At 38.2% G+C, this 26,179-nt stretch overlaps 1 protein-coding gene across 4 annotated transcripts in view; it reads right to left on the bottom strand.

The window, feature by feature from the left end:
* The window catches only part of SMOC2 (SPARC related modular calcium binding 2), a 150,610-nt gene that overhangs the window by 64,584 nt on the left and 59,847 nt on the right, over positions 1-26,179 (bottom strand). For all 4 annotated transcript variants that reach the window (XM_076334030.1, XM_076334031.1, XM_076334032.1 and 1 more), the window contains exons 3-7: positions 23,884-23,990; positions 22,664-22,763; positions 15,071-15,118; positions 10,604-10,654; positions 9,728-9,802 (exon numbers count right to left, since the gene is read on the bottom strand). In XM_076334030.1, the coding sequence (XP_076190145.1) occupies positions 9,728-9,802; positions 10,604-10,654; positions 15,071-15,118; positions 22,664-22,763; positions 23,884-23,990 (381 nt within the window). The remainder of the gene's footprint in view (positions 1-9,727; positions 9,803-10,603; positions 10,655-15,070; positions 15,119-22,663; positions 22,764-23,883; positions 23,991-26,179) is intronic.

The following is a 26,179-nucleotide window of genomic DNA, read 5'->3' as shown; positions in this document are numbered from 1 at the left end:
CCAGAATAATTTTACCAGAACAGCTCACTGGATAACTTTGATTAAAATTAACAGCAAAACTTAAAATTTTGGTTTTCTTAACGTTAGCATTTTTGAGAGTTTTTATCAGCTCACAGATGAAGACATAAGGAGTTCTTAACCTTGCAAAATGTAGGAGACAGTTTGGTGGATATCCTTGGAGTGATGGAATAACTTTCTTCATCATCTATATTCCAAACAGGGTTTCTTCTTGTTCAAGAGCATAACCACCATTTTACTGAAGTTTTGAAAATATGAGCCTCAGAGCTCTCTGACATTGCAGGTATTTCTTTCATTTTGTAATATATTTTTTTACTGGCTTGACCTCAAGAGTAGTATTGGATTCTTAATATTTCAGAAAAAAGCAGGACTATTGTTTAGATGCCAGTTTGCAAACTTAGATGCCTAATTCTATATGCTCGCACTTGACCTGGGCCTCTTGCCCAAGAAAGTTCATCAGAATCAAGAAAAATTTTGCCTTTACTGTATTGATAAAGATATGCAAAGGTTACCGTCTATGTTCATTGCTTTTAGGGTTGTTGGCTGAGGGGGGCGCAGGGTAGGGAAGGCATCTCTGCATGGAACATGGACATTTTCTCCTAACTATCAGGTCATTGGGATGATGATGGAAGGCCTGGCAGCTCTTACTGTCGACCCTGCTGGACTTCTAATTGCCTGCAAAATTTGGAAGACCTATCTTCTATATACCACCCAGCAATCATAGTATAGCCATAGCCAGATCCAGATCCAGACTGTTTTGACTGAAAGATTTATCTATTATTTCCCAGAAAGATTATGTCTTTAGGTATGATCCAGTCCAATATGTTTCTGTGCATTAACATGATTTACGTGATTTTTTTGCATCTGTCATTAAAATATAGACTGTTAGCCTGACATCCCTCTTAGGATTTATGAAGCTTATTGATGCTTTTATGATTATGCAATCTGATGTCTGGTAAACTGTGGAAAGCTGCGGGTAGGTGGGGGAGTGCATGTCTAAAAACTAAAGGAGAACTTCAAGCAGAACTGTTGTGTCATTTACTTGCTGCAGAACGTAATGTGATATAATTAAAAATGGTCGGGAAAGATTACTATCTTTTGGCATCAAATTTTAACACATGCAGTAAAATAGAAATTATCAACCTTGCATAAAACAGATCTTCCCCCCCTCCCCCCCCAAACACACACACACAGTGGGGGTCCAATAAAACCCTGGAACATCCTGAGCATAAAGAACATCAATTGGATGTAAAACAGAACTCTATTTTTTTAATGGTTTAGGATGGGAGGATCTTCTCCTGTAGTGGGAGGAAAAAACTGGAAATGTCAGTGCTTGATCTTTATAAAGGTTTTGAACTAATATGTAAAATCAAAATGAAGATAAATGAAAATGCTTGTGAAAAGGATTATTAAAGATAGGACAGTACTACAATAAGCATGATCCAGCAGTCTGTAAATTAAGAATGTATCATAATATACAAACACAGTGGGGGGGTCTGGCAAGTTTTATCTTCTTGGAAGAGGCTGAAAGAAATGAAAGAAAACTGTAATTTTCCTTTACCAATTTAGGACAGGCGAGGCAAGGCGAGGCGAGGCAAGGCAAGGAAAGAGGACCAAAGAGTATGAAGAGTAATTTTCTTCACAGGTGAAGAGGGTGAAGATTACTGTTCTCTCTTTGTGTAATAGCTAAATCAAGACTAGGATAACATTAAAAATTGCTACTGAAAAGTAAGACAAAGTTCTCCATTAGGAACTAACTCAACCATTTACTGATTGGCCCTAATGGTAAACAATCAGTAGTTTCAAAGCCACCAGTTTTTCAGCTGCCAAGGAGTATCTTGAAACCAGTATTCTAAAAGTATATTATTCTGAAACTATTCTGTTTCTTGACAGAAAAATAATAAAAAATGGAAGAGAAGAAAAGAGAACTACCTCCTACTCTTCAAAATACTTAAAAATAAAACAGTAGGGAATATAACAAAATGTGACAGTGCCTCACACATCTCCCACCCCAATAGTCTTTTAACAACGCTATTTTTATAGAAAAATACAAATCACAAATTATAGTTCATTCCAAATAATTGAGTTCATTCAGGAACTCTAAAGGGAACATTTAGTGAGTTAGCAACCACAGCCATTCCAAAGAGTCTGAGGAGGCCATAAGACTGTCGGCCTGGAAGCTTCCTCACAATGCTTTTCTCTTTATCTTCCACGCACAACTTGCTGAGATAACAGGTCAAACAACAAATATTCTACCAGCTGATGTCTTCCAGCACCCACAAATTCTACAAGGCCCAAAAGCCAGATCTGTGGCCATCACAAAACGTTCAGACTTCAGCTGCCGATGTCATGAAAAAATGCTAGTGCCTTTTCTTGTGTAGGGAATTGACCTGCAGATGAGCCCCAGCTACAAAGTTCGCAGTAATAATATATTAATTTGAACTTGTCCAAAATTTGGCAGAGACTGCCTATCTGTAATGGACTGAGCACCCATTGACAGAATCCATGTGTGGACTTAAAAGCCGACTGATATGTCTGAAGAGTTATTTAAAATCAATAGTTCTGCCTTCTACTTTCATTTCATGGCTTGAATTGAGGTTCTCAGGGCTCAGTTCAATGCCATTTCAGGTAGTCTGGACTATCAAACCTACATGCCAGAACATCACAAATTTCCAGTAGGCTGTCATATCTCCTAGCCCATGCAGATATCAGATACCCAAGGCCATATGACGGCATGAGATGCCTTTATTTCAGCAACTTATTCCCGTGCTCTTGGTTTCCCCAGCTACAGCTAATGGCTGTATTTCCAACACAAGTCTGGGAATGCAAATCCCATCTTCTGGTGTGGCTGATACCTCACCAATTGTTGGAAGGAAACACTGTCTTTAGGGCTGAAATGAGGTAATAACAGGGAAAAAACCCACTGGTTTTCCTATGTAATTCAGGGGTTTGAAATTAATGAACCACTCCTACTCAGGCTATTTTGCTATGCGAATCTACTTTATATATTCATTTAAACTCAATTTCTGAGTGTCCAATATAGGCACAATGCATTCAGAGTGAGTAGGACTCTTCGGACATACATGCATATTCTGCTTTAAAGTCCTCATGTGCCCCTCCTTTAATGCTGAATACAAGCAAATTTGAGAACAGAAGATTGGCCAGGGTTCTTCAGGCCAACACATGACTTACTAGGAATCCCTGCTGAAAAATGGAGGCAACAAGCTTTTAAAACACTTTCTTCCCCCTCTTCCCTGTGTTCTTTTCTCAGTTTGTTATGATATCCATTTTGATTTCCTTCTGTTATAACCGGTTTCATATCTTAAATCTTCACATTGCAAAATAAGCCTAATTCAAAATAGTTCTAGAAAACTTCTAATTAATTTGTAATGAATATGTAACTGGGAACATGCAACTGGATCTTATTTTTTTCTTGCTAGCTGACACATCTTTAACTGCACATAATTTATCTTCAGTCAATATTAAAAGCAACATCTGGAAAATGTAACAATTAATGAGAATAAATACAAAGTCACTGAGCTGTTACTCATTTTCCTGTCTGTAAGTTACTCATTTTCCTATGCTTAGAGAGGAATGGCTATTAGAATTGATGTGATTGGGCAGACACACAAACTGTTACATTTATTTCCTTTGAAAGAAAATGCTACTTTTGTTTTGTCATTCAGGCTTTTTTAACTTCAGGGCTGAGTTTTGCCAGGATAGGCAGAGCAGGAGGACATTAGCCAGGTTCAGTTTGGAATGAACGTGAGCACTGGAGTACGGAACAAGGTTTGTCTTGGTCCTTTGTAAGAAGGTGACTTTCAGGGAATGATCAGTGCACAGGGATCCCACTGGAACAATTGCCTCTGAGAAACAAAACAAAGCAATCTAACAAAACAGAAACCTCACTCACAACCAACATAGTTTCCATGTGAGAAAAACTCATATGTACAAATGCTTTAAAGCAGTCAGAAGACAAGGCAATAAAAACTGCATTCAAATTTTAGAATGTCACTCTGTCACATTAGTCAGTCTCACTGGCAGACTTTGCCAATAGATTCGGACTATACGGACAGATAAATGCAAGCAGCTATTTGGTATAGATACAGACACATAACTGCTAGTTATATTATCACTTTAAATTCCCTATTTTAGTCTATTAAGAATGTACTCACAGTAGACGTTATACTAACTGTTTTCATTTGCATTTGCAGCCAGTCTATACTACATTACTGTATGTGCACTTCAGTGTTCTCCCAGATGGCGTTTTGAGAATGAAACTCCTGTTAGATCGAGCCCTCTCGGGCTAATTGATAAAATCTTGTAACAGATTTTTAAAGCCTTGAAACTGATGGTCTGTAGTAAAATGGCAGCAATAAAACACTACTCTGTTGTGTCAGAAAATTAAATAAAAAGCTACGTGTTCCTTTCATGTGTGCATAGCCAAAGCCAAAAATGAAATTGAAGATGATTCTACATTACCAGAATATCCAGGTACAGTGGCTGAAATCTGGTCACTCTTGAAGTCACTAAAGCCATAGTTTGAGGAGACAATGAATTCTGATTTAGGATTCTTCGTTCTGGATGAAAAATGTCATAATCACATGATCCACTACTTTTTGCGTAGATGTGTTAAGAATTTTGACAGCCCGACCCTACCTCAGCAGGCTTTATGTCAGAACAGGGTTTCCTCTGGGCCGACCCTATTTTATGCTGGATCATGTATGGCTTGTCCTCTAGCACCTGCTTAAAGCATATAAGCATAAAGCTGGCAGAAAGCATGAAGCTGGCACAAGCACTACATCACGTGCCTGTGCCTGATCCAGATGAAATGTGAATTACTGGGTGAACTAGTAGCATGTAGTCAGAGTATGAATGGTTGTTCAACCGCTGTCTGGGAGTTCTGCCATTGACTGCCAGGGGCCCTAAATTTCTACCCAGTCATTTCATGCGTTTAAAATTTAACACATGAATCAAAGTCAAGTTCAGTAAAGTACAAAGTAATGCGACAATTTCTTCCTGTCTTCTATTCTGCCGGTCATACCGGATTGTCAATAAAGCACCTATTTTTCAATCACTTTACAATGCTTATTAAATAAACTACACAACCGATCAATGAACATATAAATCATTAGTGCTAATAATGACATACTACTCAATCTTTAAGGAAACAGAATACAAAAGTATTAATAATAAGAGAATAGAACTGAATAGTAAATACATGAAACTGTACCGTCTCTTAGCCAATGATACATTATTTAAACCTGGCTCTTTTAACTTGAACTATATTCCCACCAGAATCTCTAAAGACCTTATGTAAGGTCTTTAAACCTTAAATGGAATATACTTACATATGTGCTCTAAAGCACATATGTAAGTATATTCCAGATTATAGATGACTTTTTGCACCCTGCGTTTGCAAAATTAATGAAATTTTATGCTGAGTATTATTTATTCTCATTTGTGTGGTGTACAGATTGTACTTAGAAATTACTCAGTACTTTAAGAATTTTTTTGAACATTAACAATATTATCAGTTAAACTCACCCTATTTATTTTTCATGGAAGTGCTCCCGCAACAAACTATTAGAAAAATTTGGCTCTTAAATTCAAGGTAACAAAATGAATCTTATGCTTCACTGACCATTGTGAAAAAGATTAAACTGCCCTTCCTTTGCCTATACTCAAACTCAAAAAAGGGCATACATCCTCTGAAAAATGTCACTTGGTTCCCAAGAATCCCACAGGGATATAAACTGCTGGTAGAGCAGATGTAGCAAGGAGAACCTAAGAGATCTACAGTCCAGCATGAGCTCTCCTCAGGTAACTGCATTTTCCCTGTTAGGTGATGGGAAAGTATCTGCACTGTCACGTAGTGTTCTCCACCCACACCAAGGCTGCACCTAGCCCCTGAAGCTACAGCAACTGGTAACTGCTGAGGGCATAGTCCAAAATATCCAGTTTCTTCAAGGCAAAGTCCTCTGGTCTTTACAAAATACAAAAGCTCTAAAAGAATACTACCTGGATTTTCAACTGATACTGGGGTGGGCTAAAGTTCATCTAAAGCATAGATACCTTCATATAGGTTAGACATCTAAACTAGTCACTGCACTCAGTGAGGTCCAGTTATCTCGCTAGCTGGCCAAGTGCAGGTGTCAGCTTTACGATGAGGTGGGCTGCTCTCTAGGCTCCACTGACCTTATTGACTGCATCTCCACAAGCTATGGCAGGAGTTTACACACTGAGTTCACATACAGACAGCAGCGTGTAGGCTGCTACATTTTGATGTCTTAATCAGAACCCATATAGTCCCACGCCCAGTGTTTTCACCGCATTTCTGTTTATTTTTGATAGCTGTTGCTATAATTCTTACTTTTGTCAGTCATCTGATGTGGCAAACCCACAATATTTTCTGTGAAATGGAGGAAGAAATGAGGAGTGCGGGGGTAAAAAGAAATCCAGAAGAAAAAAAAAAATCGTAAAATACCTGCAAAGGCACCAAGGCATATGTATAAAACATAGTCTCAGCAAACACTATGTTATTTTAGGAACCAGATGCATGCTTTTCCTTTAATTCTGGAAAGAAAAAGTCTTTTAAAAATTTTTGAAAATCATCTTCAACATACAAAATGACCTAAAATGGAGATGTTTCTACCCAAATCCACCACTCTGAACAGAGCTATTGTTACATGACCCGATGTTGATGGGGTTTTTGCCAGCAGTAACATTTTGTCATCAAAAGCTAATAGGTTAAATACCACTCTACAAATGCCTTTAGTGAGCAGCAAAGGCCTATTTCTCTGAACCAACAAAAAGAATATGCACTAGAAGTCACTATAGAGCATGGATATGTAATCCAGTAATTTCACGCCCTACATCTGTAAGTCTCCCAAATGGCATTACTCTGTGCTAAATTAATTTAGGCTGATTTAATCAAATGAAAGCAGTGGATAACTAATATAAACTAGAATTTCCTGAGCCATTATTTTTGATCTTCCAAACCTAAAAGCTCATGCTGATTTTACTGGCTAATTGTAACTGGCAGGTCATTTGCAGAGTAGCAAAAGCAAACCACTTCAGGATGAGTACAATAAATTTAACGTATTCATTTGTGATCCTTAACTCACAAAAACATTCTCCTAAGGAGATTAATTTCTCAGATCAAGACAAGTTTCTTTATGACCATGACTTGTTGACTATGACATATTAGAATATATATTCAGGTAAAAACTAGCAAAAAAAAAGCAATACAGACTAAAATAGTCAGCTTTTAAGTAGGATATTTGGAGTTTGCCTGAAATTTTTAGCATTATTATATTTCATTAGTTATTTTCTATAGGCAGGGCTAGGTCATAGTGTTATTTGCACCTGAAGAATTTCTTTGAAAGCCCTTGGGTTACTATAGAAACAACAAAGGAAAATTTAGCCCATTATCAATAAATTGGGTTTCAGCTTTTGTTTTATAAACACAGTTCATATGCAGACATAAATTCTCCTCATTTTATTCAGAAAAATACATTTCAATAAGCTTTCTGGTGTTTGTATGACCAAGTCTGAAGCAGAGTTTGCTAAGCAAACTGAGTAAAGAAGACATCTGTATTTATCCCTTATATTGAAGCCTGGGTGTCCAAAGGTGGTTAGTTTACAATCCAGTGGATTCAGTCACGAGGTCCTTCCTATTCCATACACGTAGCAGCCCAGAGGTCATTCTCTGTGGATGTTCCCAAAAGCCTTGGCACCACTCTGACAGGTAATAAGGGGAAAATCTAACCTAGTTTTTTCAAGAGCTTAAAAGACCTGTTCACTGAATATCAGTGAGGCTCAGCCATCAAAACAACTTATAAATATACAGTCACTGACACATGATATATTTTTGGAGTCTGGAAGAGAGATACTGCCTAGCACAACTGGTGAAGACACTGTTTTTAGCACCTAGATTCATCTTGATTGGTTATGTCATATTATACATACAAGAGAAGTTAGAGCAGAGAGCGCAGTGGTCCCTTCTGGCGCATCACGTATGCCTACAAATTAAAGCAAAGCTGGCTACATAGTGTCTGCTGACTTACTTCTGCTAATCCAGGTATGGCATCACAGACTGTGGCATGTGCTAGCCCTCCAGAGATCCCCTGTGCACAGTACAGTTGTGAGCAAGTCCTGTTGTTAGCAAATCCAACACAATCATGCTTTTGATGCTAATGTACCATGGGCTAGCACTCACAAGACAGGTAGACTACGCTTCTGGTTTCTCTTCCTTTGTAAATATATCTTTAGATGGACAGGAGGTTACAAATTCCCAGTAATAAACCCACCTTTTCTTTGGTGTTTTTCTAATTTTTTTCTGTATGTGTTGAAGCTTTGGCTTCCAGCAGCTGCACTGCAAACTCAAGAATTCTTGCTTTAGATCTAGTCTCTAGCACTGTAAAAATTAAATAAACACTCCTAAAACTGACATATTTCTCTACAGACATTTTACATGACAGAAATCCTACAGGAATTCTGTTCTTGCTGACATTGACTAAACAAATGACAGAATAAATCTCCAGCATGGAAAGTGTTTGCTTCAAGCCCTTGTCTACACTCTGTTTCAGGTCCTTTCCTTAAGTGCCTACTGGAGCATCAAGGAGAGGAAAAAGTATCAATAATTATTGCTTTGATGTTAAAAAGAGCTTATATAAAGGAATCTGTAAACCTCTTAGTAAGGATATGTCTGTCTTTCTTATGGTGATTGCTTGTCTTTTCAAATCCTTTTGGGCCTCAATTCAGTAAAATACTTAAGCACAGTACTTAATATAAAGCACAACCTCAATTTCCACTGGATCTTAACTGTGCTTTTGGGTGATTTACTGAGTCATAGTCTGTATCATTAATGTTTCCTTTCAAATTAAACATTTTTCCAGAGAAAAAGAAACCAGGAAACTCAGGAAGATTCTCTAAAGATTATTCCACTGAAAGGAAGGAACAGTGAGGAAGGCATCAAAACTTATAGTCCACCAAAGCACTGAAGGTATCTGAATATTTTAGAGGCTTCAGTCTTAGGACATTCGCCTGACATTCCTAGTCCAGGTTTACAAAGCTCAATTCTGAAGAGTGGTGAAAAAAAGTAAAGCCAAAATTCAATAATTTTAAAAAAGGTACCATAATTAATTCACACTAAATTGGTGATCAGTCTGTAAGTAGCAGATGAGTGATGTAGCAAAATACAGGTGACACTGTCTTTCCAATCTCCTGCTAACTGACAGCTGGTTTCTGATGGGAGCTTGCTTCTTTTCAGGTTTGCCTCCTAAGATTTACCACCAAACACATGTAACCCACACTGTCATTTTCCAAGCACCTTCTTGCTACACGTTACCCCCCCCAAAAAAAAAATACAAGTAGATAACAAAGAGGCAGAGAACTGAAGAGGATGCAAAAAATAAATCTCAGATACACTCACAGATGCAAACAGACATGAGCCAGAGACTTTAGTGGAGTAATGTCAATTTACACCTAGTAAAGCCTGGCCAAAAGTATTTCCATATAGAAGGAATGTATGACGCATGAGCGTACAAAATCATCACAATGCAAATCATTAAGTCGCAATCGTATGATGAGAGTGGAAGCATAACGGTTATTAAAATGGCTTTCACTTAAATGGCTTCAGTTTTAACAAGGCTTAATGCATGTCTTCACAGGAGCTTTGCAAAGTAAGGACAACACAAGTTCTTACCTGAGCTTTTATTGGTTTTGTTTTGTCTACTCTTTACTTGCTCAGTCCACAATGTAGGATAACGAGAAGCTATATCTAGAAAAAAACCAACAGAACAATGTTTGTAAATGTTACATTTTTTTAAAAAGTTACTAGCAGCTGAATAATAAGTGGCTAGTTTTAAAGATACATGGATCTAAAAAAGAAAAGGGCACACTGGTTTCTATTAGGACAGTTAAAATCTTGATTATCATGCAAAGGCATGAATAGTTCCTTCCTTATCCCATTCATACAAAAGGTTGAAATAATACTTGTAGACTAAGATTATGTTTAATTGGAATAAAAATCTCCTAGTGTGGACCCAAAATATGTAATAACTTCAGTTCAGATTCTGTGTGATGTGCAGTGAGTGGTAAGGCAGCCACAATATAGGACTATTGTTGCATGTAGGCCTTCAGCCTACATTTACAGAGCACTGAATTTCCGCAGAGGCAAATAAGCCTGACAAAACATCAACCTTAACATTAGTAGGCAATATGCTGAGGACAGAATTTATGCTTTAACTTCCTTATTTGGCCATACAGTTTTAATGTGCACTCTGGCTCAAGTTTAAAACCTGTCTCTGCCCTGAGAGTTGACAATTAAAATTGCCGATGTTGGACTCCACAGCTACAGCGTCACCTCAAAACTGTCACACGAAATTCGTTGTTTGTAAGTAAAGACTCTATTGTGTTTGCTGTCTTTGTCTGGAAAAAGGTACAGATGCTTTCAATTTCTTGCAATTTCTTGCAACTGCTCCAGCAGTTGCCCTAACTCTAAGGTAGCATTTGACGTTGTGGTATACAGTCCATACTGCATAATTCAATACTGCACTATTACATTCCTGTTGATGCTCACCTTCTTCATCACCTTGAGGCTGAGTCTCCAGCGCGGGAGCTGAGGCATCATCTGAATTCAGAATGGAAAAGATTTGCAAGGAGACTACAATTATGAGAGTAAGCTAAATAAGTGTACATACGTGATTGATACTAATGATTTGCACATAGCCCCGGCCGGTAAACAAACAAGAATTTAAACATTATTTACAGGTACTACACAGCACAGATACATTACATCTACAGCCTATGGATTATAAATGGATGGCTTTTGAGGTTATGGCTGATGAAATGATTGCAGAGTCTTAGATGAGGCATGAAGTGATCAGGTCGCTCCCTGGACAGTAATTCTTCATTTTTAATGCTGCACATCGATACCTATAGATTATAACTGATCAAATCAGCATTTCTAAAGAAGTAATTAGATAAATGTATAGAAAGGGTAAGACCTGTGAAAGCAAAAGCAGTCTGGGGCGAGTGAGTGGCTGCAGACATGTTGACACCTTAAAATGAAAGGAAAGATTCTTTTGGCACAGCAGGATCTATTTAACAGTCAAACTGATTTTATAAGCAAGATTCACAGATTAAAGAACCAGAATACTGTTTGCATAATTCTTATCCGCTGGTCAGACATCTCCATCCATCCACTACCAACCATTACTGAAATAAAAGAGGGAGGAAAATCTACAGAAATGATAAGAGGATGTGGGTAATTTTAGGTTCAGGAAAACACTGAAAGTAGTGCTGGAAAAGAAAAATTCAATATGAAAATTTACTTAAGTTAGCATTATGTGAGAAAGAGCGGTACCCAAAGGCCTATCTTTACCTCATTACATTTTCATTATTTAAAATTATTTCAGATATTGGGTAAATATGACTTAGTAGGCCTTGCTAGTACATATTTTCCAGTCAGTCATTGCTGTTTCCTGTAGCATGAGCTAACTCCAAGACCATGATGTCCTGCAGTAAACGGCATCTTCCATGCAAGGATTTTATTAGCATTTATTGCAGTTTCACAACTGGATCTCAGACCAACATAGTTTCCAGATTGTTTTCCTGGCATTTTCATAGAAGCTAGAACCGAAGGTAACTAAGAAGCTTCCTCTTGCATGTAGCTCTACCGGGGTAACAGCGAGCAGCAGCTTTAAAGGCTAACACACTACCTGTGTCCAGTTCTTCTTGCTACTGCAATTCAGAACAGCCTCCTCCTGTTCTCTTTGGTGTCACCATCACAGGGTTTTTTTTAAATCTGTATTGTCTTTATGCAAATCATGCAGAGGATTTGGAGGCACTCTGACGGTCCCGTCTGGAGGCCACAGCCTAGTTCACAGCAAATACAGATACCAAGCAAATACTGATAGCAGGAAAACCAAATTTGCAGCCATGGAACACCAACCTCCATGCTTTTCACAAAACCAAAGCAGCAGCAAGAGAAACTTATTTTCACTGCAAAATGTTTTAACCAAAGTGTAAGGAGACTTCTTTTAAGAATGCTCATTCTTCATGTCCACGCAATGACAGGATACTTTGCTCCAATGCCATAACAGACTGTCACTTCTCATTAGTTTTGCTGGCATTTTTGTGGTGTCCTCTGGGTGGTGGAATAAGACCATTGATTAATTTCAGAGAAGCCATCAAGTATCGTAGCGTACTGAGAATGAAGACATACATTTAGATCATCAATCAGTATGTGATTCAGAAAACCCAGAATTTCAGAGGGTAGCTTACAATAGGTAAATATTACCAGGAGCCGAGGCAGAAACTCGGTTTTGGTTTTAAATGACATTTTTCTAAACATCTTTTGGTACACAATTTCAGTTTGTGACACATTTGATCTTATGTTATTACCTGAAATTCAGATATAATGCTGCAACTTTAGCGATTATCAGCCCAATCAAAATTAGCCTCTTGAACTTTGTTCAAGCAGCGTTTAAAAGTTTACCTTTTTTTTTTAAAAAAAAAAAAACTAAACAGATGTTTAATGGTTGAGTCAGAAAACTGGCCTCAGGTCCCCCTGACCCAAAAGAAAGAAAGAGGTTTGCTTTTGGTCATCAATGAACCAAACATTTGCTACAGGATATCTGTATAATCTAAAAGGTATTAACCTCACTCCAGAACTGGAGGAGCTACAACAGCTCCTGAACTACCCTTAATCTGCAGGAAGACACCCGCATTAATTTTGTGTTTGCACTCTGTCAGGTACATCATCTTTTCATAAAAACCTTTTGTGTTAAGAATGAAGAGGCATGTGGCATTTCATTGTTCAAAACAATATTCAATAGAGTCACAACTGTAGAGCAGTTCATCTTCATGTTAATTAGATATCTTATAGGTTAAATTCATGAGTCTTCCTGGCTGGCGCATGCATACCAGTGCATATGTGCATACATTTAAAGAGAAACCATTCTGTTTTCTATCAGAGTCCAGTCACCAAGAACATAGTCCTGCAGTCAGCTAAGAATCAGAAAAAAAGGGATGCGATCCCATCTCTGACACCTGTGCTTTTCAGATAGTCTGAGTATTTTCCTTGAATAGAGGAGGGAACTGGGGGACCAGGGAAGATATGTTAGGAATTATCTTTTAAGCTTTATTCCTGTTTGATTTAGTGTGCAAATTTGCAAACAGAGCTCCTGACCTCCAAAGTCTGCAGCTGGTAATTTTCTTTCAGTATTGGAATACCCAGAGAAAACGAGCTGCACAACTGCAACAGATACGGCCCACCAGGTCATCTTCTCCTGCAAGTCTGTGTGGAACATCTTGGAAGAGACTGTCTCAGGCTAAGTCTGTGCTGTCTCTTGAGTAGAGTCCTCAAGCCCACACTTGAAGGTCTGGAGCATGTCCTCTGCAGCAGTGAGAATGTGGTGAACCTGCCTAAGCTTGCTGGGTTACAATACGGGCAGGTACCCCCATCCAGGCACCCCTGGTTATTCCATAGGAACATGCAGAGGAAAGATGAGCAGGGCATTTTATGGTTATTTTGAAAACTACTGCTGTGCCCTTTCAAGCTGAGCTACAAAATATTTTTACTACACTGACTGTGAAGCCGAAGCACAGCTTTTTAACTCAGACAGCTGATCCTGTTCACTACTCTGTGATGGTCTCTAAACAGGTTGTGATGTCTCTGACAACATTACTTTATTTAAATAATACAGCAGTGACTGGCTTGAAGAAGGATGGTGAGAGGAAGTTAGTAGCATCTGAGAAGAGCCAGGGACCACCTGGGAACCAGGTCAGCGGGCCCTTCGCGCTGCAGGCTTGTGCTGGAGAATAAAAACAGGGTGTGAGTAAAATGCAACGATGTCACTTTAGACATGAACATATGTGATGCAAAGGGAGACTTGATAAATTGTGTTCATTTAAGCTCCTTGTTCTATGAGTGTTCATTCAGGGTTCAGCAGCTCAGCCGCTACAGTCACAAACAAAAAGAAAGGATTCCAGACAAGTTTTATATACGGGATAGTTCATTGAGTTCAAAGCTGAAAGTGAAAGTCCTGACCTAAAGCAAATGGGTAACTCAAGGTTAGTGGAACCCACAATTTGTCTGGAAATACATGAAGGAACAATTTTCCAGTACATTGTAATTATTAGCCTTTAAGGAAGTTCTGATTTTCTTAACCTAACAGCGCAATAGTTTATTTAAATGTTGGGTATACTACAACGCTGCAAAAGTTCCTGTAAAAAAAAAAATTCAATTATATTTACAGTGGACCAAACAGTCATTAACATTAGCACGAATATGAGTAACTTCTTTAAAATTAAGTTATGCCACTGTAACTGACAGCAACATTTAGTATGTTATTTTCAGCTGAGTTTAAAATTCTTTTAAGTGTTTGGAGAGTGTAAGCTTTAATTTTGTTTAAAGCATAGATATCTCCCTCATTTAAATCTATCAGCTATGTTGGAGTTGCATCAGATTTTGTCCTGCCAACGATATACACCATGATCTATCTCTAACAACAACAATCATCTGGCCATGAATGTAAGCCATCAGATGAATTAATCACAATATAGAGTGAAGTACTGGGTCCAAGATGACTCAAGCACTGACTGCTATGGAAATAAAGTGAGGACTCCAGCTCCCGAGCTTTTGGGACTGCAGAATGCTGTCTTTATCAAACAGACAGAATAATCTGTCCTCCAGGGCAAGCAAACAGTATGGGAAAATGTTTCAGAGTATAGCTATGAGAAGAAAAGTTATTTTCTAAACAGCACAGAATACCAAAGTCTGTAGGGCTGAGACTGGAAAAATATAATGTCTATGCATATATAGACAAATACATGCATACTTACATTTACATTTATACTCGTAAGTTTACTAAATATCTACAATGCAGACATAAAATGAATAGCATGTATGCATGTATACGTATTATATATGCATATATAACACATGATGAATACATATTGATAATTTAAACCTATGGAAAATCACAGTGGTGTATCCCACAGCTATTTTAGCTTCCATTTAAAGGCTAACTGAGATATTTACCTGTTTTTCCCGCACCTTCTCGTTGTGGCAGCTTCTCACTCACTGAACCTGCAATTGGAAAAAGGAATTAATCAGAAAAATATTATTTTCACTTTTAATATGTTTTCTAAGAAACACAGTTCAGCTTTAATGATTCTTTTTTGTTTATTAAAGCAATAAATATCAGCAAATTCTTCCCTTGCAAACCAAAGATTTTAGCTTTGCCTGACTTCTGCACTCGTGTACCATCAATTTATTGTCAGGCGCTACTTCTTGGCCACTGCAGGACCTGAGAAAGAGATAACATTAAATAGTGCATGGACACAAGTGCAAGAACATGTTCACGTGCTGCAGGGTCAACGTCTCCCTTCCCCACTGACCAGCGAGGACAGGTCCTGCAGTAAGATGCATCGCCCCAGCATTAATTCCTCGCTGTTCCTTGTGCAGGGCAGCACCCTTCCTGCACACAGAGTCTTGCCCACGCACCTCAGCTGCTCTGTGGGGCTTCTTCAGCCTCTAGCCCCATCCTGGCTCAGATTAAAAACTGCCTCTTTCTGCTTTAAATACCTCATAACAAGGCCCTCCAAAAACCCTATGCTGGTGTGGAAAAGTGTGCGTGTTGGGGGAGGCAGGGACAGTGTCTTATTCTGAGTTTGAGCCTGAGCTGGTTGCAGGAGATGTCCTCAGAGCTGTGGCCCTTAGGAAAGGAGACAGCAGTGGTGGGAATGGAGTTAAGAAGTTTGGAGGAGATGATTTTTAACAGCTTATGCTACCAGCCTGGACTCCAACCCAACCCAGCATCCAGTCTTGATTTCAAGTCATCAAGAAATGGAGAATCTACTGGTTTTCTTACTAGTTTTCACAGGAGGTAGCTGTCCTCAGGGTTTAAAATACAAATACTTCCTTATTTCTTGCTTATGCCTCATTATTACAACCATTTGTATGATTCTAACTCCTAGCCACTTCTTATTGACATATCTATCTCTGCTGTGTTAAAAAACACCTTTACAAGTGGTATTTTTCTCTCTGAAGAGCCACACGGAGTGATCAAAAATTAAAAAGCATGTCTATCAATTCTTACCACATCGTCTCTTCTCACATACTCCTGTTTTATGAAAAAAACCCCCATATCTGGCAGATGCTCAGAAATGTGTGAAATAATTTGGTTGCCTTAATCTTCTTAATTTATTTCCCTCTAGAATAACTAAATTAACTGGCTTTAAAACAAACAAACAAACAAAAAAACCCCAAACCTTGCAGCACAATAAATCTGTTCTAAAAGGACAATTTAAGTAAGAGAACCCTCTTATCACAGGCCTTGTTTACCACGCTGAACTGGTGGTTACTTCAGCATGAAGTTTAGCCACAGGAGTCTGCCAGAGGGAAGACAGCTAACATCACAAATCTGGCATGCTGAATTTAAAGCCTCCATAAAAGAATACATGACAATGCAGCCAAGCTGGTATTACCTTCTGAAGGATTCAGCTTTTAATACAGCTTTTATACATCCATATAAAAAATATTCTAGTTCAGACTTGTTTCCTTTTTTGGTGGTAGTGTATTTTTATTATATTATGTTTGAATCACCAGAAAGTCAATATACTTAGTGATGCTTCAGTATTAATTCAGACAGGAAAAATAAAGCCATTATCATTGTAGTAATTATTTCCAAGGGTGTTTGGGATAGCTTGCTCTAAATAGACTGCAATACTAATCCGTGTTGTTCACTCTGAAGAGGCGGCAGATTATTGCATTTCTGCTAGCTGAAGCCAGAAGATCTGAGCTTTTTGGTGCTTGGCTTGAATTTGATAAGAGGCTCAGCTTGAACTCAAATAAGATGTTCCAGTTTTAGGAAGTAATGCATACAAAATTACAGGTCTTTCTAATTGCACTAAATATCAGTGATCCAATCTTTCCTCAAATTTCATCCAGTTACAATTAACTCTGTAGTTTCTCAATTTAATTTTGATGCACAGGAGTATAATTATAATTCTCTTGCAAATACAGAGATCTTGGGTCTGATTCTCATCCACACTAAAGCATTTTACACCAATTTGTGAGTGGAAATGAGGTCTCAGCATGGGGAATGTTTATGATGAACTGCCACTGATAGCCCCTTTGCACTAAAAAGAGTGTTAAGTAAAGCCGCAGTTTGACACCAGTGTTGTCTCTCTGTGTACATTCAGAACCACTATTATAAATTGAACTTAAAATTCAGTTTATACCTAAGTAATTTAACACATTAGTGAAATTTATATAATATTCCACATCTTAAACAAAAAGCAGAAAAATCTTTCCAGATTTCATTAACACCAAGATGCCTTCACATTACTCCATCTGTACATGAAATGGTGAGAAATATTGACTATATGATATTCATGTACAGTCAGGGAGAACTGAATTCTTTTTTCGATGCTTTGCTTTTTTTTACCCTAAATTTTGATGGAAAATTGATGGATGGAGGAAGACAGTGGCATTTACAAAGGCTAACTTTATCATAGTGAATCTAATTTCACTATGAAATTAGATGAATGCTAGGAAAATTAGGTTCACTGGGCTAACATTAATTTTTTAATAGTCTTAGGAAGCTAACAAAATATTCACAGAATTTCCTACAAAGGAAAATCTGCACCCTTCACATAGTTTCACCTGAAATTTTTAATTTATGCAGCAGAAACTTTTCTTGTTTTCTCCAAGTTGGAGGTGAGGAGGGGTTATTGAGCTTGTATCAGTTTTTTCTACCATTTCCTGAATATATCTGAGGTAGAAGTACTTCTAGCTTAAATGGTGATAGGTAGTTGCATGTGCAAGTTTCTAGGAAATTGTATCTTCAATACTCACGACAAATGCTCACATTTTCAGCTGGGCAAGAAACAGAAATAGCAACTTATAACTTATCTAAAAGTTAGGCAATACAATCAGTTTCCAAGTTTTCAGTGCACTGTAAACAACTAAAACACCACATAAATATATTTATGGAAGGGGAGAGGGCAAGGAGGGATATTAGATTCAGCAGCATTATTTTAACAATAATAATTTAGTACCATTCTAGCTTGTACATTTCCTTAGCCATCTATATATTTATGATTCTGATGAATTAAAAAAAAATTAGATTGCAGAAATATTTATGCCTTAGTTTATTGTAAAACCCACAATTCTGCCCAGTTTCAGTCTAACAACTTCTGAGGCACAATAAATCTTCCAGGGAATTTGATGCAAGTTTTGTGGTTTGTGATTTTAGCATACCCATTTTCTATAGTTCTATTATCCAGTTTAGATAATGATTCCTGATCTCCTGCTAAAGAATATTTGATATATAATCACTGAATGCAGGTATCAAGAAACAGGACAGTAAACTTCCCATGCTGTTCTGTATTTCACATATGTGTGTGTCTGACTGTATTTATAGGGAAAGTACTATGTATTGGGACAGAACTACTAGATAATTCAAGGATGGATATTTTTCCCAGCTAACAAAAGCAATAAAGTGTAAACTAAAATAGTTCATTGCCTTCCCAAATATATTCATTTTCATCATATTATCTGATGATAATACTATACAGACAGGAAGAGTTCTGAATTTTAAAAAGTTCTTGTGTTTTGATCTTAAGAGATGATCATGGCATCTTAATTGTAAGGTAGCAAAACTACTTCACAGAATAATAAAACATGTGTCCATACCTCTGCAATCTCACTGGCAGAAGCCCAGAAGAGTTAATATGGCATAAAAACCCTACAATAGGTGAACACTGTATTTTCCAATGATAATTTAACACCTGCTTCTCAATTTCTGCCCCATTTCCCAGGACTCCAGGCCTGTGGAATTTCTGCAGTTCCCTGCAGTGCTGATAACAGAGATGGGGAGTTGTAAAAATGTCTTTCTTATGTCTGGTGTTCTTTAGTGAAAGTTTTGGGGGACATTCATCATTTTTAAGAAGCTTTCTTTTTAATGCTGTCATGGGAATATGTTTGATTTACTCTCCTTCTCACCACTGCTCCTGCAACAGTGGAGACTATTTCCATGGAGTGGAATGGCATTCTGAGATTTATCATGTGTGTTTTAGCAGTACCAAGTGTTGGTGTGGGAATAACTGGAAAGGATGGAAGAAGAGCCTCTTTCAGGTAAAGATGTAGTAATTGAAGTGAAGGTTTTACATAAATCAGTTGGAGAGTCCTGCATTTTTTAATGCTGCTTATAACCTTCATCCTTCCACACCTTGTGTCTCTAGCAAATAAGACGGCTTCAATAAGAGCAACCAGAACAACACAATGAGCACAAAATTGCTCATACAGCTATTGTAGACACATAAAAAATATACACGTGACACTTTTCTGTCGCAGGACCTGAGATAACTTTAGGAAGCATCATGGTATGCAGCTTACCAATATTAACAGTTAGATAAACTTAGAAGTTGGTTGCTTGACCTATCTAATATTGTGACAATGTAAAGTAAATGTGAAGCACAGATAGGGAATGGAATTGAGAAACCAAACTCCTAACTGCCCATCCTAAATTCTGTTCCATATTTCCTCTATTAAAATCCAAGTTCTTCCAGGCTGCCATGCTCTTCTTTCCTATTTCTGGATATTCACCAGAGTCAAAGGTGGTTCTACTGGGAGAAAATGAAAGGCAAGAAATTATCCCATAATTTAGGAACAGCACAGTTGATTAGACATGTATTCAAACCTTATCTGAAGTTACTGAAGAACTAACCTAGAATTGAAAAGAAACACTGAATATTTTCATTAGAAAGAGAAATTTTCACACATTCCACAGTATCACATTTCCTATGAGAAAATCATTAAAAAAGCATGTTCACAATTGACTCTACCTTCCATCTTGATTGTCTGTGCACGTTCTGCTCTAAAGGGAAAAGGTGGCAGGAGTGATCCTGGGATAAAAAAGTCTGGCACATGCGAACTGAGAAATTTGCATAAATGTCTTTGAAATAGCTATAGCATCATGCCTGCACAATACACAGAAGCAAGTGAAATACATAAACATGCTGATGACAGGATGCCGCTGCTACAGGAGATCTGCCTGCAATATCAAAAAATAGCAAGGCAATGCCTGCAACGAGGTTAGCAAGCACACAATGTATTCGACTGACTAAGGACAATAGTGTTGGAAGAAATGGCATCCCTGAAATACTAGGTAAGACAGGGGTCCATCTACTGAACTTCAATATACCCACTAATATTTTGATCGTAATTCCTGTGCATAGGAGTACTAAAGAAAGAGTATAAAAAAGAATCAATGTTGATCTGGAAAACATCAACAGTCCTGGAGGAAAAAAAGCTCTGTTATCCTAAACAGACGGCAATTTTGAACATATACTGGGAAATGGGAGAGGGGTGTAATTGTGCTTCAGGCTTTCATTCTGCAATATAAGAGCAAAGTTTTACCTTATTATAACACATAACTTTCTGAGAAAATCTGTAGCTGCCTTCTCTGTTGAATGAGAAGGTTTCTCCAGAGCTCTTAAAACTGAGCCCTTAGCCACTACTACTGCAAAATCCCCTAACACTTCAAATCTATTTCCAAACTCTGCTGTCGCTGGACTTCTTTCCTGAGGGACAAAGGAGAAGTGGTGAGCAGTAACACATGAGAGCACTGATACAAGCAGGGGAGGAAATGTGCAGAGATAATCCCAAAGGGTCTCATAACAGTTGGAAAATTACCCACGATCTTCCATGGAGCAAAATCAGACTCTGCATACTCACCTGGGCCCTGGAGCAGTCTATTTATCTCTGAGCTACTAAATTAAAATCGAGTGCTACTCTCACCTTCTCTTTAACATTTCTGTAAAACTAACTTCCCTTCCCACCCCTCCAAAAATGAGCTGAAGCAATCTGGCAGTTTATCTGCTAGGCACATGAATATACCTTTGAGAGGAACTAGGGTTTGGTTCCTGTAGAGATAGAATAATTCTCATATTAATCTATTGATTAACGTGGAACTACACTGCAGCTTCTCCTTGATAATACTGAATACACATAGAAAAAGTGGAAGTACAGTAACTAAGTCAGCAACATTTTGAGCCAAACATGATGCTATATGTTGTGACACACCTGCCAAACAATTACTTGTTGAACTTTCAGCATCACCATAACCCCTTTTTCACCGATGTCAGTGAAAGAGAGGAAGCTACAAATTGATATTGCAGAGAAAGCAATGAAGGCATGCTTTCAGGGAAGCCCTGGCTCTGGACATGCAAAAGCACCTCTATTCAAGAATACATTGAAGCACATAAATGCTATCCTAACCATGTGTCTTCTGAAGATGTGATACAGTTATAAACAATAATTACATTAAAATGAATGCACATTTTTCTCTATTTTAAGGCTTCTGAACATTATTATTAAAAATATTATTCTTCACCATTGACTGTCATTCCACAGTGACTTTTCAGACTGGATCAAAAGGATTAGTCTGAAGAGTACTTTCTGGCTAAAGTTCACCTACAGGCAAGATGCATGGAAGATTCTCTAAATCATTTAAACAAGACAGACCTTAAAAGTGGAATTAACTTTTTATAATCTTTGTTGAAACTTTCTCAGTGTTCTCTTCCTTCCTCCATCTATTTATTAAAAACACCAATATTGTGCTTGAACAATTGAAGTAGATCAGACCAGATGAATTCCCTCAAAGGCTCTAATCCACTTTTTTTCAGCTTCATTTACGTTACAGGGTTAGCTTTCTAAAGCTATTTCTTCCGCTCTCTGGCAGAGAATGGTGGTGCAGCACAAACAAAAATGCAATACGTAGAGCTCAAGTATTTCTGTGCAATTCTGTCAGCCTCAGGGAAGGTGAAAAGCAATTCTGGTAACTGTTCATACACTGGGGATTTATATTTATTATCAATGTCAATGAAATAGGGTCAGAAGCAAATTCCTAAAAAACAAGGAAACTGTTAATTGTCCTAATGAAAGACAAAGGGCAGTACACATGGCAATGAGTTTGATTTGCCAATTAATTTACACAGACAATGATTCCATTATGTTCTTAATGCTTTGTTTCATTTTTATTTCTCCTCTGGATTTGGTCATTCATGGCATTTGCTGTGGGAGTTCTTTCATTGGGCTATGTTACAAATCAGGACATTCACACTCAATTTTTTTTTTTTTGGGGGGGGTGTCTATACTCTTAAACTATTGAAAAGGCAAAGCCCTCTGAAATTTTTTGCAATGAGTTTATGTGCAAGAGAGTTTCAACATAAAGAAAGGACTACCTCAGCAAGTCAGTTGTATGGTTTCATATATTGACACGCAAATATCACACAAATAACCCACACAGAAAACTCCTTCAATAGCTAGATTATAGTACAAATAAAGTAGATGGTTCATAGAATCACAGGAAGGTTTAGGGTGGCAGTGACCTCAGAACTCATGCAGGGCTAGCTTAAAAGCTAGACCAACTTTCTCAGAGCCTCATCCAGTTGAGTTTTGCAAATCCCCAAGGATGGGGAGTCCACAGCTCCCACCAGTACCTGTTTCTGGGCTGAACCACTCTTCCAGTGAAGAATTTTTTTCCTTAAATCTAATCAGACACCACAGATAAACTCTACTGTTCATGAGACAATGTCATAACCTGGCCAGCCAAACAAATCTTACCTGGGCACCGGGGAGTTTTGTGGGCCACAGCAGTACCACTGATAGGACGACCGTTGGGAGTGACACACCAGCAGTATCCAGTGTAACTATGGCACTGAACCTGTCAGAAATAACATGAACCACATGCAGTTTGTCAGACATATGTCTGTTATCCCACAGCTTTCATGACACGTGAGTACAAAAGACTAGTCCAGCAAACTACATTGGCAAAAGCTAGAACAATAAACCGTGATGGACCTAATCTCAGTCCTACATATGATTCTTTAGCATAAAGAAGAGTTTATTTTCAGCTAAGTGTGGTAGGTGCTTCAGAATCCAATGGGGGAGAAAACTGTTGAAATATGTAGTTGTTTACTCCCTATTTCAGAACAGTGAGGTGCAGGTGTTATGAAAACCTCACAATGAAGTTCCTCAAGGGACACATAAACTGTTCCTGAAACAAGCAATCTCAAGTTTTTTTTCCACATAGAGAACATATTGTTCCACCCACTGAAGGAGCCGGACAGAGTGCTTCTGCCAGCATTATTCATATCCCAAGCTGTCAGAAAGGAAACTCTTGGAATTCCTCTTAGAAATCAATTGCATTGTATTTCCTGAGGGCAAATATCACTTCCCTCACCGTGCTCAAAACGAGAACGATTGTCTTCTGCACAACTCTGCAACTGAAATGCAGTATAGAGGCGGCAGAAGGTGATCTTGGTTGGGATATATATCACAAGATAAGCTTCTAACCGTAGGTCCCTTCTGAATTCCATGATCTAACCTAAGTAAATTAGTCTCAGACCATACACTTGTGCAGAAATTCAGCTGAGAATAGGGAAGAATCCTGTATGATTCATTCTTTAGCACTAAGATATGGACTCCGATCACAAGATTTCTGGTTGGGATCAGAACAGATCAGAAATTCCAAGCATTTTACCATCTGATGAGTATTCAGGGGGCTACAAGAATGACTCAGCTGCCTCAACCTAGAAGAACAGGGAGTGTATCACATGAGCAATGGTAATGTTTGGCTCTTTTGCTGGCCAACTCTGAAAAAAAGAACAAGGACTCGGCACAAAACATGAATTTTCCATCCATTTTTTAACATCAGAGTTAGCACAAATTACATTTCATTTTGAAATTACATTTCCCTTCATTACATTTGTCTCTTCATCCCCTGCAAACACATATATTCTGACTTTCAGGTCATGCAAAATACTGAATGAAAAATTTTCAACCTGACTATACGTGCCATCGTCATTGCATTCTGGGATAAACACTTGTTGAAATTCCTTGCGAGCTTGTTCCTGGGTGTACTTCCTCTCAGCCACACATCTGGAAACATCTAGAGAAAGGGAGAAGACAAGTCAGTTGGATGATGCAATATAAAGAAAAGATAGGTGATAACCTAAATTAAGAAAAAGGAAGAAGGTGCTGAGACCCACATAAAGAGAACCAGAATTTAATCAGGGAAAATGTGCAATCACTTGCATTTTTTTAGGAAACAAAAACAATGGAAGATGACAACTTCTGGGCAATATTGTCCTAATTCACCTCATTCACCTGCATGATAGTAACATTTTTTGCTGAGTATCATAAGTGAATCACTAGTATAATCATGTTCTTCCTCCAACCTTTGACTGCCTAACCTGTGAGTCCTTTGGTTCTCCCAAATGTGCTCATGCTGCCAAGCAGAGTAAACAAAACTGAAATTTTGCCACCTCAAAGACAAGAGGCCACAAAGGGAAGCACAGAGGGGAAGGACAGAACTGGGAGATGAGATGGAGAGATGCCTGGAGAGACAACCTTGCTGCTCCAACCGCAAGGAGCAGCTTCCTCTATCAATTTAACATGGCAATAGCTGCCGCTTTGTGCCCCACAATATTCTTTCAGTGCTGGTGGCAGCACTAGCTTTCTAGTGCTTCAGGAAAGGCAAAGCAGGCAGCAGTAGTATAGCTGCCTTGTATGTCCTACTGTGAGTTTACACGCCATTTACTTCAGTTAGACAGCGATCTCAGTTGTGACTATAGATGTGCCCACCAGGCTGGTAAAAAAAATAAAATGAAATATACTGTACAGCAGAGAGGCTTGTTAGGGATGTGATTCAATAATAATTTTGGACATGCTTAATTCATATTATATATCTGTATATATATTGTATATATACTGTAACAGTTTATGATTTAGATGTGGCACAAGTCAAAGCCTACCACATGGTCCTTTTTTGTCCACTGTGTGGTTTCTTGCACCATCTCTTGCGTTACTTGGTACTGGTCTCCATCCAAGACAAGGCAGCAAACTATACAGTTTTAATTCAGTAGAGTTTCTATGGTTATATTGCCTAATACATATACTACATTTCAATTAGGCAGCCAAATGGTGAGAAAAGACATATACCATATACTTTATTTTGCTTAAAGCTGCTACAAATTTTAGTGTGTTGCTGATGCAGAATCAATACTTCAGGATCTACTTGAGCTAAGCAATTTCAGGACAAATGAGAATACCAGGCAAGTTTTAGGTAGTATTAATGATTTCAAGATGTGACTGTAACATCTGAATTAGAATGATCTCAAGCATACAAGCAGAGAAATTTGCTGCTTCTGATCCCTGCTTTGTTTAAAGACTGTTTGACAGTAACTAGCTAGTTCCTTTCTAGGGCTAAAACTGTCCAGCAATTACCTGTGAGACAGGGGTGTTGTGGTGATTCATTAATGTTTGTGCAGTTCTTGGAAAGCACAGGGACGGGCTTTCGCATCCATGCAGGTTGCACATTGAACAGAATCTGAACAGTGAGGCAACAACACTTTCACTTCCCCATTTGATACCAGCATATCTTGACAGGGTTTTGGCATCTAACAATCCCCAGGAGCATACAGGTGAGCCAGCTAAGTTCCCAGTCCCCCAAGCACCCTCTCTGTGCCAGTATCATCCAGATATACATGGCCAGAACCAGCATGGAAGCTTGGTTCAACTGCAGAAGTCTTTTGTACAGGATGAATCCTTCACTGGTCATCTCCGCCGAGCTTTGGACAACTCACCTGGCAGCATTAGCATAAAAAATTCCCTTCAAGTCCTAGGCAATCTGGTGTGGAAGTGTAGCATAATGAGGACAGAAACTGGTCCTCAGCATCTGCATCCTGAAAACAAAATTGGGGCCCCTTAATTCTAATCTTCCTATTGATTTCCCTTCTGGTCTTGGATTTGTGTGCACTACTTCTGTGCATTAGTTTACTCTTCTCACAGGAGCATTATGAGAGTTCATGTTGGTAAAATGCCCAAAATACAAATTGTTTCACTTTGTAAAACTATGTTTCAGTCTTAACTTCTCAATTGTATTATGCTGTTTCAGGAGGGATATTCACAGAGATGCAATGTTACCTAAAATGGACAGAAAAGTTCAACCATCCAGAAATGTGAGAAAAATAATAAGAAACTGAATTAAATTGTACTCTGGTACTTTAATAACTTGTTTCATCAAGGGAAAATGATAGCCAATGTACCGTGCAGCTCAGGTAAAGTCTGTTAATGTAT

The sequence above is a fragment of the Aptenodytes patagonicus genome, chromosome 3, assembly GCF_965638725.1.
Source record: "Aptenodytes patagonicus chromosome 3, bAptPat1.pri.cur, whole genome shotgun sequence".
NCBI classification, from domain to species: domain Eukaryota; kingdom Metazoa; phylum Chordata; class Aves; order Sphenisciformes; family Spheniscidae; genus Aptenodytes; species Aptenodytes patagonicus.
Note: the sequence above shows the minus strand (reverse complement) of the source record. Positions and strands in the feature narration are given on the sequence as shown.